Source organism: Pocillopora damicornis, chromosome 7 (genome assembly GCF_964200805.1).
Source record: "Pocillopora damicornis chromosome 7, jaPocDami1.2, whole genome shotgun sequence".
Classification (NCBI taxonomy): domain Eukaryota; kingdom Metazoa; phylum Cnidaria; class Anthozoa; order Scleractinia; family Pocilloporidae; genus Pocillopora; species Pocillopora damicornis.
The window spans coordinates 6939828-6958223 of NC_142676.1; the positions used below are offsets into that span (position 1 = coordinate 6939828).

General features: G+C 38.1%; 2 protein-coding genes and 1 long non-coding RNA gene across 4 annotated transcripts; 2 read left to right on the forward strand and 1 right to left on the reverse strand.

Moving 5' to 3' along the window:
• Nucleotides 1-821: 821 nt before the first annotated feature.
• LOC113670597 (uncharacterized) lies at nt 822-2405 on the forward strand. Its single transcript, XR_016188582.1, has 2 exons — nt 822-1248; nt 1528-2405. It is a non-coding gene; the product is annotated as an uncharacterized LOC113670597 (long non-coding RNA).
• A 548-nt stretch (nt 2406-2953) lies between these two features.
• LOC149042303 (monocarboxylate transporter 4-like) lies at nt 2954-10809 on the forward strand. Of its 2 annotated transcripts, none has more exons than XM_089212832.1 (4): nt 2954-3534; nt 6921-7534; nt 8206-8578; nt 9317-10809. In XM_089212832.1, exons 1-4 carry the CDS (start codon nt 3384-3386, stop codon nt 9508-9510), a joined length of 1332 nt encoding a protein of 443 aa, XP_089068958.1. In that variant the 5' UTR covers nt 2954-3383; the 3' UTR covers nt 9511-10809. The 2 variants fall into 2 exon arrangements, with proteins under 2 accessions (XP_089068958.1, XP_089068959.1); XM_089212833.1 differs by lacking the exon at nt 2954-3534 and adding an exon at nt 6676-6794 and having other exon boundaries at nt 9317-9652.
• LOC113677686 (coiled-coil domain-containing protein 42 homolog) lies at nt 10734-18153 on the reverse strand. The gene is made up of 9 exons (XM_089212836.1): nt 17935-18153; nt 17783-17834; nt 16244-16420; nt 15704-15861; nt 15244-15326; nt 13969-14078; nt 12957-13016; nt 12478-12705; nt 10734-11601 (listed from the first exon to the last, which is right to left on the reverse strand). The coding sequence occupies exons 1-9, from the start codon at nt 18003-18005 to the stop codon at nt 11386-11388; spliced, it is 1155 nt and encodes a 384-aa protein (XP_089068962.1). The 5' UTR covers nt 18006-18153; the 3' UTR covers nt 10734-11385.
• Between the last annotated feature and the right edge of the window lie 243 nt (nt 18154-18396).

The following is an 18396-nucleotide window of genomic DNA, read 5'->3' on the forward strand; positions in this document are numbered from 1 at the left end:
TGTGCTCTAGTCCAAGACATATCCTCAGAGTCTCTCTCCATCAGGGAGTCATATTACCAACAAACTGTCTAGGAAATCTGAAAAAATTCTGGAAATTAAGCTAACTGCGATGGACACTGTTACCTGTTGGTGTAACCTGTTGGCGACATTCTCGCCTAGCTTTACTAAGTGGGTCAGGGTTAACCGATAGTAGGCAGATTTTTACCGCTCAGCCATTAGCGTAAACCTTAGGTTCAACTACCAAGGCAGCATGTAGTCTTCACATGCATGCAGTAAGCGCGGGATTAAATTTAGTCAATCTGAAACACCCTGCCAAGACACTGTATTTAAACGTCAACCACTACCTCACCTTTGATGGAGTTGTAATGGCCTTAACACAATGCACTGTGCATTTGTATCACCTTTCAATATTATCCATGTGAGGTTGAGCAGTGAGTTTAATTCATGATCTACAGTAATATTTAGTACAGGCACTGATCCAGGACTATTAAACATATTTCCAGGAAACAGTATTACATTGACTTGCCGCTGTGTTCGATCGATGATGATCATCTTGTGTTAAGGCGGGGGTAAACCTAAAATTGGCTCCAAAACTCAGTTAAGTTTACTATGGAGAAATAATTTTCCATTTATTTTCATTATTTTTACCTTTTTAAGCGATTTCAAAAGTCCCGCTCTGGCTATTTGCGTGGTTAACATGGCAACGAGAGAAGCATTTTTTGATTTATCGGTAGTTTATGATGTGTTATTCTGGCAACCAAGCTCCAAGCGGGCGGGATTTAACGAGACACTTTATGTAGTCTTATTTGGAAAGTTTTTCTAGGGATAAAACCATTATGGGATATACGTAGCGTCAGTTTATTTATTCGAATGTAACACTCAGTTCACACAGAGCAATAAATAAAAGGTAAAGTTATTGAAAACGGTTGGAAGGTCTACAGGAAGAAAGAAAGAGAATTTTTTTGGAAGGCGAAAACAGGAAGAAGAGCCCGAAGAAACCGCTCCTGTTGTCGACGAAATCGCCTCCTCAACTCCAAGCACCTCACGGGATGAAAATCAGCTCTCCGACTTGGACTCTAAAGAAACTGTTGGTTCCTCCTGAAAGAAAATGAAATATGCCGACGAGGAGCTTCTTTTAGACAGGTCTGATGATTAGTACACCTTCAATACCGAGGAAAGCAAGGGATATAGATTAATAGATGTGAAAAATTTATCCACGGCGGTCTCAAGGGCGCACGTGTGAGAAAGGTGAGAAATTTTTTGAAGTCTAGGTCGTTCTCTACTCTTGATTATGACTTATTTCCCATATCATATCCCTAAGTTCCAGTTTTTCCTCGCTGAATTACACTGATTTATCTATTAAATATTTAAGAGAAAGACTTTTAGGTATTGTGCATATACACTGTAAACAAAAAAAATTATTGGGGAAAAATCACAGAATGTATATATCTGACGTGAAGTCTTTACTTTACTTATAATAAAATTGCCCGATTTATCTCACATTTTACATTTGATTTGTCTTTCTAGGCAACTTAACTCTTTGAGGAAGATAAGAGTGCAAGAGCAAGGCTGATGTCACAGTTTTCCTAATGAGTGTGTCAACTCTATGGTGTGGGTACGGTGTCCTAAACATAAGTACCACGGTGTTAAAGTAGATTGGTGTGCGGCAGCATCAGCAGTCTGTCATTACCATAGTGGAGCTTCAACTAGGCTAAAAATTATGGAGAGGATATCTATCCCTGGTGGTGTATGCACAAGAGAGGTAGCATGTGCAAAAGATAGTAAAGGATTGACAAAGTCTGATTTGCATGTTACACAGAAGGAAAAAAGACGACAACAAGGGAAGAAACTTCTGCGGACTCGTCAGGAGGAAGCCCTTCAAGAAGCTGAAGGAGTAACCTATGAATCAGGAGGCTTTTAGACACTCCTGTGGACAAAATATGGACAATTAGGCCACTATAGTGGTTACATATTTAAAAAAATTAATTTTGATTGCTATCCGCAAGTTTGAAGGCTATTTCCTCATTATGCAATAATTTTGTCTTCAAGAGAATATATCTTGGGAACAATTTATCTGATTGATCTGCAATTTTCAGTGTTTGTTCCCCTTGATAAGTTTGGTGTTATAAGCAGAGCAATTTTCCATATGATATATTTACTTAAAGTTATTAAGTGAAACACCCTTTCAATTTCCTTGGTCAAATTTAATCGCTCATCATTTGAAATATTTTCAACATACCAGAAATCCTTCTGCTCATAACAATAAGCAACATGTCTAATTTGAATCTATACTAAAAACATTATTTTTTATTAATGCCAGAAGGAGTTATCTTTTCTTAAGTAAACCTTAATAGAACCCAGCAGGTGGCACAATTAAATGAGTGGTATCCTATTACAATTGACAAGTAGAGTGTGAAATTTTTTTTTTGTGATCTTCAAGTGATAAGCTTTCCAGGGATATATAGTTTGCCTAAGTTTTCAACTAAATCCTAACTGTGAAAAATGATGAAAAAAGTGGGCATTTTTTAGGTTTACCCCTGCCTTAACCCTTTCAATCCCAAGATCTTATTAGTAATTCTCCTTACTGACTGCTGTACAATTCTTATGATTTTAGTTCTGAGAATTTGTAACTGGATCAACTGATAATCCCCCAATTGATATTTCTCTTTATTCTCATCACTTGTTTGCTTGAAATTGTATGGATATTGTAGGGAGAAATTCATTCTTGGTCACTCATGGGAGTTACAGAGTTAGTAATTCCGTTTTTATGCAACAAAATGTTGTTTTGTCTAATATGACTGTAGCCGACGCATAGCCACTGATCAATTACACTGATCATTATCAAATAGATTAGGAGTAACTACTGAATAATGCAGGAATCATGGCATCCAAACAAGGATTGACGCTAACCGCAACTGTGTTACAATCACGTTCCCTAATTTTATGTGGTTCTAGTTCAAGCCTGTATGATCCTTCTGATGTACCTGCCTCTCCCCTAATTCAGTCCCATCTATCATGGTTGCTCTGATACTGACATTGACTCGAAAGCTTCACACTTGGAGTACTTAGCGAATTTGCCTCAGGAAAGTTTTTCTAAAAAGTGAGAAATCAGATGAATATAGTTACTCGGTTGTCGTCAAATGCCACGCAATACGATTTCATATCATATCGACAGCACAGCCCTGACCATCATCAACCTGGGTTATTTCAAAAGTGTTCTTATTACAACACAAAGTGGCACGAGTTGTCTGTGATGATTGTATTGTTCAATGAAGGCGAACATTTGATCTGATCAGATTTTATTTAAAGGACTTTCACTCGAGTGAGAATACGAATGATGCGTGAACTGAGCCGTATTGCTCTTAACTAGAGAAAACCGCAGCATGTGTAGAAAAGAGATTGACAGTCCCTGGTCCTGGTTGGTTTGCTTTTGTGCAACTGTTATGATCGCTTTGATGTTTGGAATCTCGCTCAACTTTGGAGTTCTGTTTCCAGTGTTAATGGATTACTTTCAAGAGTCACGAGAAAGGACAGGTAACTTCACTGAAGAACCAGTCTATAATTTTAATGTGTGATGACTCAGTGTTCACTCACCTCGATGTTTTTTCAACAAAATTTTATATGCATGTTCCTTGGTTAAAATTTCGTTATGTTACTTTTTGACTTATCCAAATAAACTTGCAAGCGGATTATTATCAGCTTAATTTTCGTTATGTAGAAGCTTATTTTTTGTTTTGTTTTTTTCAATCTATAACCAAATGTAAGCTTTTGAACATCATCACGGTGGTGAATCAGACATTAGAAGGATATACATTACGTTTCTTAAAAAACATTTTTCGGCCAAAGTATATTGGCCTTGTGCGAAGCGTTCAAAGTTGCAGTGTCTACCGTTATGTTGCTACTTCTGCGAAACACTTCTCTGTTGCCTGCTGGTTTTCACGTGACGTCACTAAATTTCAGACTTCAGAACTATTGATCCTCCTGAGATTTTACTTTCATGATGTATTAGAGCAGCTAAAAACTAATATTCAGACAAATTTTCACTCCAAATGGGTTCTTGGTTTAGTGATAGACTACTCTTGAATTTCTAAGCTTTTGCGTGACGTGGCCTTTACATGACGAGCGAGAGAGCTGTTATGTTGGTTTAAAAGGTGACTTATTTAGGGAAATTCAGCTATCTGAACAGTTCTTGTATTAGAATAAAGTATTATTGTTACGTTTATGAGTTCTTAGAGAGATAAATTCACGCTTTTGTAGCAAAACTCAGTGACAGATGTTTCTGCTGGTTTCCGGCCGCCATGTTGGTGCCCATCTAGGTGGGCACCAGCATGGCGGCTCCGTACAAATCTCTATAAATTTGGGAAAAACGTTTCTCCTCATATCTTCCGTAAGAAAAATTGCTGTGACCTGAATCTTGGCGGGAGTCTTTACATATCTAGCTTCTTTCTATTTCCAGATTCTAGACTAAATCGATTGAACGGTTTTTATTTTTTATTTTGATCTATTTTGAATGGCGTGACACTGAAAACCAGCAGTACGTCCATGGATAGTGTGGTAAATGTCACTTTAAACCTTGCTAGGCGCTCAAATACCATCCTAAATAGAATGATATGGTATTAAAAGATAAAGGAAGATGAAAAATAGGTAGAAAAAGAAAATAATTTACATTTACCATCTACTGAGGTGAGTTGAATCTTGGAAATGTTATCGCGTGACACCACTCATTTCTCCAAACTATGGCGGAATCCAAGCAACTGCGAGAATATAAGTAAAAAAGCAACTCTTCCGCCACCAGAAATCCTGAAGTGAAACAATTTTATATTATTGCCATGAAAGATGACGAATTCAGGTGAAAATTAATTAGCCTCAGATAGTGTCCATTTAGTACTTAGGCGTGCCGCACGTATTTCGTTACATTCCAATGGACGTTACGGGTCAGCACTTACAGGAGTCAGCGGACGTAAAAATAGAAACAACCAGGTAATCTTTATCTTAGCCTTGTAATCAAATTAAACTTCATTTATTACTCACAGAGAAGATAAAGTGAACATATAATGAATGTTGTGTACTGTCATAAAACACCTATAAGTTCTTAGCCCGTACTTCCTCAGAAAAAATATTTCTACTATTTAAGCATACATTAAGTTGTACGCTTTTTCAGCAGCATGTGTTTTTGTACATTCCTCTTCAGGAGCAACCAATGTAGAATTCGTATCTGCTTTATGTTTTTCACGACAGGGTGAACATATAGCTAATGGAAAGATAAAAGAAAAGTAATAAAAAATACCCTATAAGACAAGTACTGTAAAATAAGAAAATTTTTATGACAAAGAACTCCTCCAAAAGTTGTGTGTTTTATTCTTACGTGAGCCTATCGGCACAGATATATCAAACAACTGAAACACCTCCTTGGCCATGGCAGGGTTGATCACGTCACGACTTTTGACGCTGGTAAGTGGTCCTTTGTGCCTTGGATATTGACACAGCTTTGAAGGCCTTCAGTACTTGCCCATACCATAGCGATGGCGAGCACAAACACGTAATGTTTTCTCTTCTTCATGAGACAAACAGTCGAGGCCAGCCCTTTGAAGGATGACCTCGTATTCTCTCAGATTTGCACGCGACAAAAAACAATATTTAGATGTGTAGTTACATCATCTCGACATTCATACAGAAACACTGTCTCCGTGTGACCACGTGAAGATTCGCAGTCCAGGAGACCCTCTTTTGACAAAGTACAGGCATCCGCCATGATTACCTGATTGTTTCTATTTTTACGTCCGCTGACCCCTGTAAGTTTTTGAAAGGGCATATTTTACATTGGGACAGATTTTGCTACAATCAGACGTAACAATTTCGCGGCTCGATATTTTTGGTTTAAAGCGAAACTGAACCAAAAGAAATTGATTTTTAAATAGTATTAGGTAACCTATAGTTGGAAGATAAAAATCGGCCGATTTTAATTTTGAGCCAGAAATCATCGGTCGTTTCTTAGGCGCAGGGCCTTTCAAGTTTTTTACCATTCGGTTACTAGTTTTGTTACAATTCGTTTTCAAGCGATTCTCCTTTATCCTTTGAAGATAGTCTTTTTGTGAGTTTGTTTTAAAGTTTTAGCTAGTCTTTTTGGATATTGCTTTTATATGGGAATGATTGGAATGTTGGTTCGTATATTAGAATTTAGCTTAGTTTTATAGTTTTCGTTGAAAATTTGCTTCGCTTGTGTCGGCCACTACATTTTTTTTAAACAGTGTTACGATATAAGTAAAGATTTCGTAGACAAGGTTGTGGTTATTCATCGTGGTGAATAACAATAAAGCTAAGTTTTTCGTTTGTCTCACAATGTAGTCACGCGTGATGTAGATCTCGATGTTTCGACTGCATACTGCTAATATCACACCTCAATCCCACATTAAGGTCGTGAGAACAACGGAAATGATATAACCAACTAAAGTTAGCACCTTAACAAATTAATAGAGAACAGTATAGAGAATATTCAAATGATGCAAACTGCCCAAGTTAAGTGATTTTCTCCAGCACAAACTGCAAGCAAATTTTGCTCATTATCAGCCCACCTGACAATATTTTTATGCAAATTATGGCCATTACCCTCTCTCCACTCTGATAAAATACTGTTGGAAGTACGCAGGCATAAATTACCAGGCTTTGCATGTATGTATAAGTGGCGAACATACACATGAACTAATCCTAATGAGTGCACTGTTCATGATCTGATTATAATAAGCACATTCGGAGTTGTCAGTTATTTGCACCTTTTGAACATGTAACTGCTTGGTGTATGTTGGAGTAATAAATTAAATTCCTTTAATCTAAACTCATCATTACACACACTACCAGTTTTTATGTTGTTTTGAAAAAAAGTCTAGTCACAATTTTTTGTTTGCCTTTATTTTTTATTGCAGCATGGGTTGGCTCACTCGGAATAGCCTTAATATTTGTCCTTGGACCTTTGACGAGCATGTTAGTGAATCGCCTTGGCTGCCGTTTAACAGCAATGTTGGGTGGATTATCAGGATCCATTGGTTTGTTGCTCTCATCTTTTGCTTCAAGTATTTATGTTATATATGGGACTTACAGTTTTCTGTTTGGATTTGGAGGCAGTTGCATTTTTGTGTCATCTTATGTGGTAACGTCACAGTACTTTGAAAGAAACCGTTCTATAGCAACTGGCATTCTTGCCTCAGGAACAGGGCTGGGTGTTCTTGGCATGGCACCAGTTCTTCAAGGCTTGTTGGACTCCTTTGATTGGAGAAAAACTTATCGTCTAACTGCGGCAATTTACTCAGCTGTTTGTGTCCTTGGTCTTACATTTAGTCCAGTTTTAGTAGATAAGGGAAAAAATACAGCTGAGAGAGAAAATGAGGGACTTGAAGACTTAAATGAAGAGGAAAGAAGAAGAATAGAAAAATCAAACAAGTGGATAGACTTCTCGGTCTTTAAGGAGAAGGTGTTTGTAGTTTTAACACTTTCAATGTCAGTAGCCTTTATTGGGCACCTCACCCCAAGGTTACACTTGGTACGTTGCTGATAAGATTATTGCTCAAAGAATAATACAGTAATTACCTCACTATAGTCACCCAGAGACCAGTGAAAGTTTGCTTAATGACTGGTTGGTCATGTTAATAACCATTATAGTAGAGTAGAGTTCAAGGTGGTCTGTGATCTTACAAGTCATGTTCCAAGTCAGATGACTACAAAGTAGTGGTGTGATTTATAATAACCAGAACACATCATCTCTGAACACATCAACTCTGAGAGTGAACTTGATGGCCAGCTGCCTCTCTGGCCCTAGCCTGTTATCAGGCCCTCATTATAAGCACTAATAGGCACAAGCTTTTCTTCACATTTAGGAAAGAATGAAGCCAAATTTTTAATTCTCCTTACTGTCAACCATACAATTCTTGTGTTATTTCAGAAAATTTAGAAAATTGGATCAACTTATTATCTCCAAATTGATATTTTTCTTGATATTGTATTGATATTGTAAGGAGAAATTCTCTCTCTTGGTCACTCATGGGAGTTAAAGGGTTAATTACTCCCAGCTCTTGCCATATGCCACTTGTACAGATTTTCAGTTACATATGATAACTGATAAGGACAGATTATAAAGCCAACCATTTTTATTTGATAACTAAATGCCCACGAACTTCAGAATTAAATACAAATTCCTGTTCATTCAATTTTTAGGTGAAGTTTTCAGAGGGCCTCCATGTTTCAGCTGATGCTGCATCAAGGCTTTATATTTACATTGGTATCACAACATTTATAGGCCGACTGCTTAGTGGAATCCTGTGTAACATACGTGCTGTGAATCCTATTTACGTGTTCATGCTTGGTCTTGCACTAGACGGCTCATCTGTAATTTTGCTTACTCAAGCCAAAAACTATGGCAATCTTATAGCATTTTCTTTTTTCTATGGCCTGGCAGACGGTTTTGAAATAGGCACGTTTAACATTTGCATGATTAATAATTACACAGAGCCTAGGAAAAGAGCTTCTGCTTTTGGCTTAAGTGCTATCTTCTATGGTACAATGACTGCAGCTGGACCTCCCTTAGCTGGTAAGTAAAACAGAAATCACCGAAATGTGGAATAATTCAGAATTTGTAATTGCAACCAGACCTAAACCAACAAATTTATAAGAAATTGCTAAATATAACCAGTAAGGTAGAGGTCAAAATTATGTTTAGTATTTTTTTCCCGTCAAGGCTACCTTTAAATTTGAATCTATCCATCGGCATCGTCTAGTTTGGGGCAGGTGAGGTAAGCAAGAGACAACTGATAAGAACACAATAGGATGTGGGTTCATCAGCAAAGAGAGAATTTAAGCAAGCTATATATTTGAAGCCTGGGGAGGGGGGGGTGGGGGTGTACTTCCTAATGATAGGCTAATGGGGTTGTGCCACTGGATGGTGTCACATTGTCATGGCTGGATTGGCTCTGATGGGGTTGCATTTTTAATGAATTTACTGGAATGAGATCACATATTTTCAGGATTTGGTAGTAAAAAAAATTATGTTTAGAAGGGATTTGAAAATTACAAGATTGGCTGTTAAAAAGTGACTGAATTGGGATCACAAAAAATACACTCTTCCAAAAGTGTCCAAGATGGGGTCTTTGATTGACCACAGAATAGATTGCAATAGGGTAGGGTCCTGATAGGCCAACGGCACATACTCAGCAAAAATTGACTATAAGAACCCCTGGCTGCTCCCCCTTCCCCCTTCCAGGATTTCAAGAAGTCTGCATGGTTGAGCTAGTGAAGCTGTCATCATTTGTTGTTGCATTTCCATCAACAGGTTTTATGACAGATTACTTCCACACTTATGTGCCATCTTTTATCATGGTTGCTGTGGTAGAGTTTACAGCAGCAGCACTGCCTTTAATCCTTGTCTGTGACAAAAAACAGATGAAATATAGACTTAATGAACATTCTGAGAGAGAAGATAAAGGTGAACATCTGAGACCAGTGGTGTGGGAGACAACTTTGTAAAGAACACTTACTTGGAAAAAAATTATGCTGACTAGTTCTCTACCGGTCATAGCCCACGAAAAATGCACAATTTGGCAGAAATGGTCAAGCCAAGTCAAGTTTGTTCTTCCGTCTTCCCAAATACAAAGCAGCTTAATTCGTTTAAATCAATATTTGCTAACAAATTAATTTTTCACACTAGTTGATGGTTTAGTTTTTAAGCCTCTCCATGAAGTCTTAATGAACGGCAACCGTATGACAGAGAAAGCCAGACTCGTTACCCTCCTCAGTACCCTATGTGACCTGCCACCCACTACAATTGCCTGTGACATGCAACCCTCGACCTGCGAACGGTAGTTCGCAACCGTTACCCGACAGAGAAAGAGCATGTTTCAGGAGGGAGAAGAGGATGCTGAAGAGGGTTGGAGTAAGGACGCAGCCTTGCTTCACGCCTCTTTTGATGTCAAAAGGTTCGGACATGCTGCCCTCGTATTAGATGGTTGCCTTCATACCGTCAAGAAAAGATCTGGTCATGTTGTGAAGCTGTGGGGGGCATCCGATCTTCAGAAGGATGTTGAAGAGCCCGTTCTAGCTCACCAGGTTGAAGGCCTTGGTCAGATCTATGAAGGCAATGTAGAGGGGCTTCTGCTGTTCCCAGCACTTCTCCTTTAGTTGGCGAAAGGAGGAGATGATGTGCACTGTAGAACGTTCTGCTTGAAAGCCGCATTGGGACTCTGGGTAGATGCGTTCCGCCAGCTGTTGAAGATGCAACAACAAGACTATGGCACACGGTTTGCCCATGATACTCAAGAGGGAGATGCCTCTGAAGTTGTTGCAGTCGCTTCTACCGCCTTTGTTTTTGTACAGGGTGACGATCTTAGCATCTCTCATGTCTTGTAGAACACCACCTTCACTCCAACACTGGCAAAGGGTGTCGTGTAGAGGCTGCAAAAGGGTGGTCTTGCAGTGCCTGATCAAGTCTGGGGGGGGGGGGGGGGTGGGATGCCATCGTTTCTATGTTCTCTCATTACACAATCTAGTTGTCAAAGAAATGTAGTGAACAAATGATACGGCCTTGGCCATCACATGATAGGAATAAAAAGTCGGGGATATCACTTCCGTTCAAAGACTGTCTGCAATAATATCTGTAAAGTAACCTCTATCTGTGGCTACGAGGAAGGAAATGAGCAGGAAGAAATTCAAAGAAGTTTCATGACGTACAGAGAAACACCAAACAAATGGAATAAACTTATTAAAGAAATCGATTTATTACTGTAAAAAATTGTCATATAATACACAATAAATATAATTTCAGCATTACAACATTGTTTCTTACAAAATTCCAATGACTTGTAAACAATGCATTCATACGAAAGGGAGATTAATGAAAAGAGAACAGTAGGAAAGTTATTTATTCAATGTTCGAAAACGTTAGAGATCAACTTCAATTTTTAAGCTAATGATCAGTAATCTACTTCCAAGTCATTTCCAAAAATAATGTGGATTATTTTATACTGAAGTATTCACAAAACTACCTACCCTCCCTTCCCATTTGCTCCCACTTTTTGGGGACCAGCAGCCCACGCAGTCAAGAGAGTTATTGCACCCCTCTCTATGAAACTCTGCTGCCAAAGAACAAATTCTTTTAGTCTGATTTATCCCCATGTCGATTAACACCGAGGGACTACTGCTTTTTTCCCAATAAAATTAAGTGAAATATAGAAGTAATTTTTTCATCTCAATCTTCATTATTGCAAGCAGGGGTTGTGGGCTGAAGGGCAAAAACTTCCTTTACAACAATTGCGTCGGAGGTACACCTCTCGAGGCTTGGCTTACATAATTAACGTTATTATTTGCTGCTTAAGTGGAGACTTCTCTGCAGAACTGCAATTACAACTATGATTGCTTGACATCAGCAGCAAATCTCAGCGCCATCTGCACATTCTTGAGACCTCTGGATGGACTAGACTTAAATGGCGAGTCTACCAGTGCATGCCGGGATACTCTGTTCTTGAGGATGCTTGATGGACTGGGTTGAAGACCTTCAGAGGCCGCCGCGGACTCTGGGAGTTTGGCCAGCTTCAGGATGTCAGTGTGCTCTATGATGTGTTCCTGAAAAGTGAAGAAAGATTAACTCATGTCGTATTATCATTACAGAGGCTACGAGCTGGAAAACGGTTACTTTGTAAGATTTGAAGAAAAAGAAAATAGTGCAATGAAGATGCCCGACGTATTTCCGCGTAAATAATACATAAGAAAAACTTGCTGACTAAATTCAACTATTTTGGTTACATTCTGAGGAAAAAAACAAAACCTTTTCTGTTCTAAGAATTGAAAGCTCACTTATTTATTCCTTCCAAGTGACTTATGGAATAACAAAACCGATTAATCGTTGTTAGTAAGTCTCAAAAAATTGTCTCACACTACTTAACGTTCTTCTTTTCAAAAATACGTTCTTGTACAATAGAAAATAACTGAGATACTACCCACGTACTGATTGGTCAGTAGAGCGCTTTTCGATTGAGCGTCCTCGTACAATGACCAAAGTAATCACGAAAGCCAATCATGGGAAGGAAACTATCACGAGGAACCAATGAGAACTCAAAGAAAAAAAAAGCAAACGGCTTGAAGCGCGGGAAAACACGAGGACCAAGTCGCGATTGGTTTTAGTTTTGAATCCGATTGGTTAAGAAAGTGGCACGAGGTTTCTGGACCAATCACATAACGAAGTAAACCCAATAAAGAGCAAGTTCTGGATTACTTTCGACAGTCATTTGAAAATTGCTCTACACACCGTTCACTTAACCGCACTTACCAAGCTAAGGCAAGAACCCGCATTAGCATTCTACGACAACACTAAAAAAAATTGCAACTCACTCCCCTTTGACCACGATTGAAAGCTATTCCTCATGTTCTCCCACCATTTTGTGTAGGTTAGAGTATAACTTTAAGCGTAATCAGAAACAAATCTAATTATCAAATACTTACTTGAATTACTTTGAGCTTTGAATCGACATCGAGTTTCTCTACAGGCGTCCCTCGCAGTCTTTGACACTTTTCTGCGATGTTGTCGATTGCAAGTCTTATGCAGCCGAGCATTTCACTCTGTTGTCTAAAAACGCCTTTACTACTGATTAAGAACTGATCGACTTTCTCCTTTCTTTGCACAGTGTCCTCCAGTTTTTCTTGAAGAGATGCTAGTTCACTGTTCATAAGCTAGGGGGAAAACAATTGTTATCAATTGCTGAGCTTTCAGAATCACTGGGTGGTAGAAGTCTATTTAATTTTCCCTGACGTTTCTTTAGATATATTAATTAGAATTTTCCTGACGAATCAATATTTACTAACTAATCCACCCATCCTCAAAGAGCTGTCTCTCCGACTTTCCCTAACCCGTGACGCTCATAAACACGTTTTAAAATTTCACTGTAAAATGAAATGTATAATCGCTATGAATTGATACTCACCAATAAGTTCTGAGTGTGTTCTTGATTCATGTCTTGTAACTTCTGCTGTTCTGCTTCAACCTGATAAGATTTTATAAAAAATCATAAATATATACGAAGCCCTCAACTCCTCCAAAAACAAAAAGTGGTCTGTCAGGGCCCATCCCTTGACTCTCCTGACTCACTTTACCATCCCTGCAACTCCCATGATCTAATTAGTAATTCTTGCCACTGACTGCCATACATTTTCTTTTTAAATGTACCTAAGAATTTGGTGTTATATCAAGATAAGACCATCTGACTGATCAGTGGTCTGTTCTCATAACCTATTTGCAAAATAAAATATTTGAATTGCAAAGAGAATTTACATGTTAACCAGTTCTAGGATTAAAAGGGTTATACCTCTCTAGATTAGAGGCTCACTTTTTCTGCTCAAGAGCTTATGAATATCAATTTTTGATCACGAGGTAGTCGATGTAACACTTTAGAATAGCCTCCTAGTTCACTGCAAAGAGCACAGATTGTACAAAATGTCCCCTTAACAATTCTGTGGTGCCCATTAACACAAAAACACAACACAATGAACTCCCCAAAGTTCAAACATGAACAGTGAGATCCAGAAAGCAGTAGTTAACCATCAGCTAGTGACACGAGTCATCTAGCTAATGTTTCACAAGGGAAGAGAAGCCCAGGCCTGAGTTGTTTAAAGCTGGGTTAGGGTGAAATTTGATTTCAGGTCTGAAAGCTTTAAAAGAAATTTCAGTTCATATCTTTTTGGTTACAATTTGGTCATTGGATGTTCTAAAAAGAATAGGGAAAATTTTCCCTTAAAGGATTTTGATAAGAGAAATGAAGAAACCTGGATTAATTTAACACTGACTTAGCACTAAGTAGCCTTCAAATGACTGGGCCCAGAAGTCCATCTCCTGACTGCATGGAAAAGAGCACCACAAAAATTGATGGACAATGGACAACTAGTAATAAAAATCCATAACTGTCCTCCTTCCAAAAATTACTCTGAATTCATATTCACCTGATCTGAAGTGTCCCCTAACATCTGTACCAGTGATTGGTTAGTTGCACTCAGTGTTCTAAACCTCATCATGATTCCCATCAACATGGAGTCATTTGCCTCAAGGTAGTCTTAAGTGAGAAGAAACAAACAATCCCTTTCAATTAACAGTTTTAATCACCATAGAATAAGAACAAGGTCCATTTTTCAAATACTGCATCTCCCCACATAAGGGCCTAGGCACTTATTAAATTATGAGCTAAAAAGGAGGGGGGGGGTTGTTATTGGAGGGAGTACCTAATCTGGGGAGGGGTGCTTATAATTCTCCTGTGTTGATTTGCTGTAGTTGAAGCTTATAAAGTTGCAAATAAAGTGGCAATAGAAACAAGTTTTCCATGTTTCCCTAAACCTTAAGATAATGAGGAGGGGGGGGGGGTGTTTTCTGGAGAGGAGTGCTTGTTTGACATTTTGGCCTAGGGGATTGGTACTTTCTCAGGGAAGGGCGCTTTTAGAACATGGGGGCTTATTTGAGCGGGGTGGGAGGACTTTTACTGGAGAAGGGTACTAGGGGATGGGTGCCTTTTCAGGGAAGGGTGCTTTTAGAGCTTGGGGGGTTTATTTGAGGAAATATAGTACTTGTAATCTTGTAAGTCTTAATTACTAACTTAGAGAAAAAAAACCCCTAAGCCTCTTCTTCCAACTAGTTTGAAGTTAAATAAAAGATTAAAAAGTAACAAAGTGTTGATTAAACTTAAAAATTCCACACACCCTGTTCTAAATTGATATGTACAGATCACCCTCTGATGAAAAACAAAAGGTGTTGATTACAAGCATTATCAAATTTAAAATTTGTTTGTTAAGTGTCTCAGCATGAAAGAATAAGCTCTAATTCTGTCAAAAGGTCTAAATTTTGAAAGACTTCTTGAGATTTAAGAAAATGTATACCTATATATATACTAAGGTATATTACAAAATATTTGCATGCTATTTCAGTTTGAATGAAAGCCTTAATTTTCTTTCTGTGGTACCTTCACCCTTTAACTCCCATGAGTGACCAAGACAGAATTTCTCCTTACAATATCATAACAATATCCAGCAGATTAGTAATGAGAATCAAAAAATTATCAACTAGGGGATTATTGATTGATCCAATACCAAATTCTTTGAAATGAAATCACAAGAAATGTGTGGAAAACACCTGGGAGAATTACTCATGTGATCTTTCTCTCAGGAGATGAAAGGGTTAGGGTGTCTCTATTTCATGCTAAACATTAAAACTAAAAACTGTGCTGGTACCTTCTGGTAACTGATCAAGAACTTTCATCAAAAACTTTTCATAAACTGAGTATCTTGCCAGCTTTGCCATCAGAGCTTCTTTTCTGGGGATAAATTGATGAATCGATAACTAAATATTTGTGCTGGGTAACAAAATTATTCCTCTAAACTTTTTGTGCATTGTAAAAAAATGCTGCAAAAATTAAGCCACATTAAAGTGGTTTCAGAGATGACCAAATAAGCAAGCAAACTAGTTTTCCTTAATGCTTTCAATCAAAATAATTACCTCAATTTAGCATACCATTACTTTAAAACTTAAAATACAAAGAAAACACTCTCTCCAATAGTTTCTCATAAGAAAACAACTTACTCGTTTCACTCAGTTACAATTATTTGCAACAATTTCGTTATAAAAAAAAACCAGTTAATAATGTCTAAATTGAATTTAATCTGAAGAGCTCCACAAGTCTAGTATGCATACCTTGTTTTCAGCTGCTCTAATTCAGTTGACAAAACATCAAGCTCCCTATTTTTCTGAGTTTTAAGTTTTAGTTCTGTTTGATACTTCTGTATTGCCCGTCTTCTCTTTGCATCATTTTCTTCTATAAACTTCTCAAACTTTCCAACTCGTTCACGAATCTACAAAATATCACAATACAAAATACTTCTTAGATTTTTCTCAAAACCAGTAGCTTTAACACTGAGGGAATTCAGATTCTTGGCAGAAGAACAGTATACAAAGCTTTTCAAGAAGCATCAGTTAATTATATCACCTCGCAGGTAAACTACATGTATGAGCAGACACTCCATTTGGGCAAAGTCAATCGCCCAACTCTGAAAAAATCAGGAAAAGAATTAATATTGAGGTTGGGTGCCCTGTGGAACTGTGAGTGAGGCATGCAAAAAGTAGGCATTGCACTCACCAAAATTTTTAGATTTTTACTGATTTTTTTAGACCTACGGTTAAGACTTCACCCAAAAGGAGGAAAGCCCAGTTAGGTTTGAATTTTTTTTCCTTCACCTGAGCTTGTTTCTTTTTTAGCTCCTCCTCTTTAGCCTTGCAGGCTGCCATACGTTCTGCGAACTGACGTCTTTTGATATCCAAATCTTCTTGAACCTTTTCAACTTCAACTTGTTTCTTAAGTAGTAAAGTTGACTGTACTGTGTTAAGGCCTGTGTCAAGCAGTTTACTTGCTGACTACAAATTAGAAAAAAATAAGAAAAACCACATTCAAAATTTGAGGAATAAAGAAATTGGTGTGAAAACAAAGCAACAAAAATTGTGAAAAAAAGAAAAACACAAAACAAGACCAACACTAAAGAGGGTCTTTCATTTTCTGGGGACATATATATACTTTAGGTCTGTTGTCCTGGGCAAAGTACTATTAGTAATAAGACGCCTGATCATAGCCTTCCCTAAGCATGCCTGTCTCAATAAATCACAAGGTCCTTGCATTTAAGGTCTGTATTGTGCACCAGTCCAAGACATATCCTCAGAGCCTCTCCCCATCAAGGAGTCATACTACTAACTAACTGTCTGGGAAAGCTTTAAAAATTCTGGAAGCTAACCGCAAGGGGCACTGCATGGTCAAGGATCTCCTAGGTGGGAGAAGTGGACATCCTCCCTTTGCTTAGGGGGTTAGGGTTAACTGATAATAGGCAGATTTTGACCACACAGCCATTACCAAGGCAGCATAAAGTTTTCATTTGCACGGAGTAAGCACAGGGTTAAATTAAGTAAATCTGAAACACCCTGCCAAGAGCCTGTGTGTTTAGGTCGACCACTACCCACATGTTTGATGGACTTACACTATGCATTTGTATAAGCTTTCAATATTTTTCATGTGAAGTCAAAAGGAGAAGTTTAATTCATGGTATACAGTAACAGTACAGGGCACTGATCCAGAACTATTGAACATATCTCCAGAAAACGTATTACGTTGACTTACAACTGTGTTCGTTGATGATCATCTCGTGTTAATGATTTCGTTTTTAAGCAAAAAAAAGTTTTTTAATGTCCGACGAATGGCCACTGATCAATTACGCTACTTTTATCGGACCCTATGAATCGTTCATCGACTCAAGGCTTGGGCTTGCGAGAAGGGTTCACCGCGCGCGAGAAGTAACATCGTGACCAGGACTTTGTACAGATGCTTCAAAACTTTTCTGTATAATGCCCCCGTAACCGTATGGCGTAGGCTACGCTGTTGTACCGAGAAGTATATGCAATTATTTTCAGAAAATGAAAATCGCCATGTGGTGAAAAAAGAAATGTAAACAATTTCGACATTCACTGTTAATAAGCTTGCGGTAAAACGAAGTTAATAAGTTAAAAGTGATGGTTGTATTTCAACAATTTCATTAGTTCTCTACCATCTCCATTACCTATTCATCTAACCAAGAGTTGCGCAAATAGTAATGGAAACATAAATTCTATGGGTTCCAGCGGAAGTTTCGACCAAGAGCTGTTTACCAATGAAAGAGATATCATATGAAAACGCTTATTAAAACCGGAACAAGATGCTACCTACAGCATTTACATAGAATAATAGAACGATACCTCTTCAACAACGGGAAATTTGCGAATCTCGGTGTCATCTTCCTCTTCCTCTCTGTACGAAGAAAAAACCGCAATTCAAATAGGTTAGGAGTATTCTCGCAACTACTAAATAATGCAAAAATCATGACATCCAAAAGTGGCTTGGCGCTTACCGCAACTGTGTTACAAATACGTTCTTTTTCTGCGGTTCTAGTTCAAGCCTGTATGATCCTTCCGCAGACATTTCTGTCTGTTAAACAAATCCAACGTCGTCGAGAAAAAATAAAGGAGATAAAGTTCTCTAAATCCCTCAGTCAAAACGTGTACCCAGCCGTTCTTCTCGACGTTCCAAGATGTTACGCTCTACATGTTCGAGAATTCGTTGGTCTGTTGCCATAGCTACGGCAGTGACTTGTAAATGTGGGAACTGTGTACTGGACTACTAGAAAAGTACGGGAACTTGATAATTCTCTCAGCATAAAGATTTTAAAATTTACGTCTGTCTACTGGACTGATCCGAAGGTAACATATCATATTGAACTCGTAATAATAAAATAAACCTGAAAAGATATTAATAACAACTTTTTTACACCAGACATCAGCCTAGTGTCTCTCAAATGTGTAACAGCTCAGTT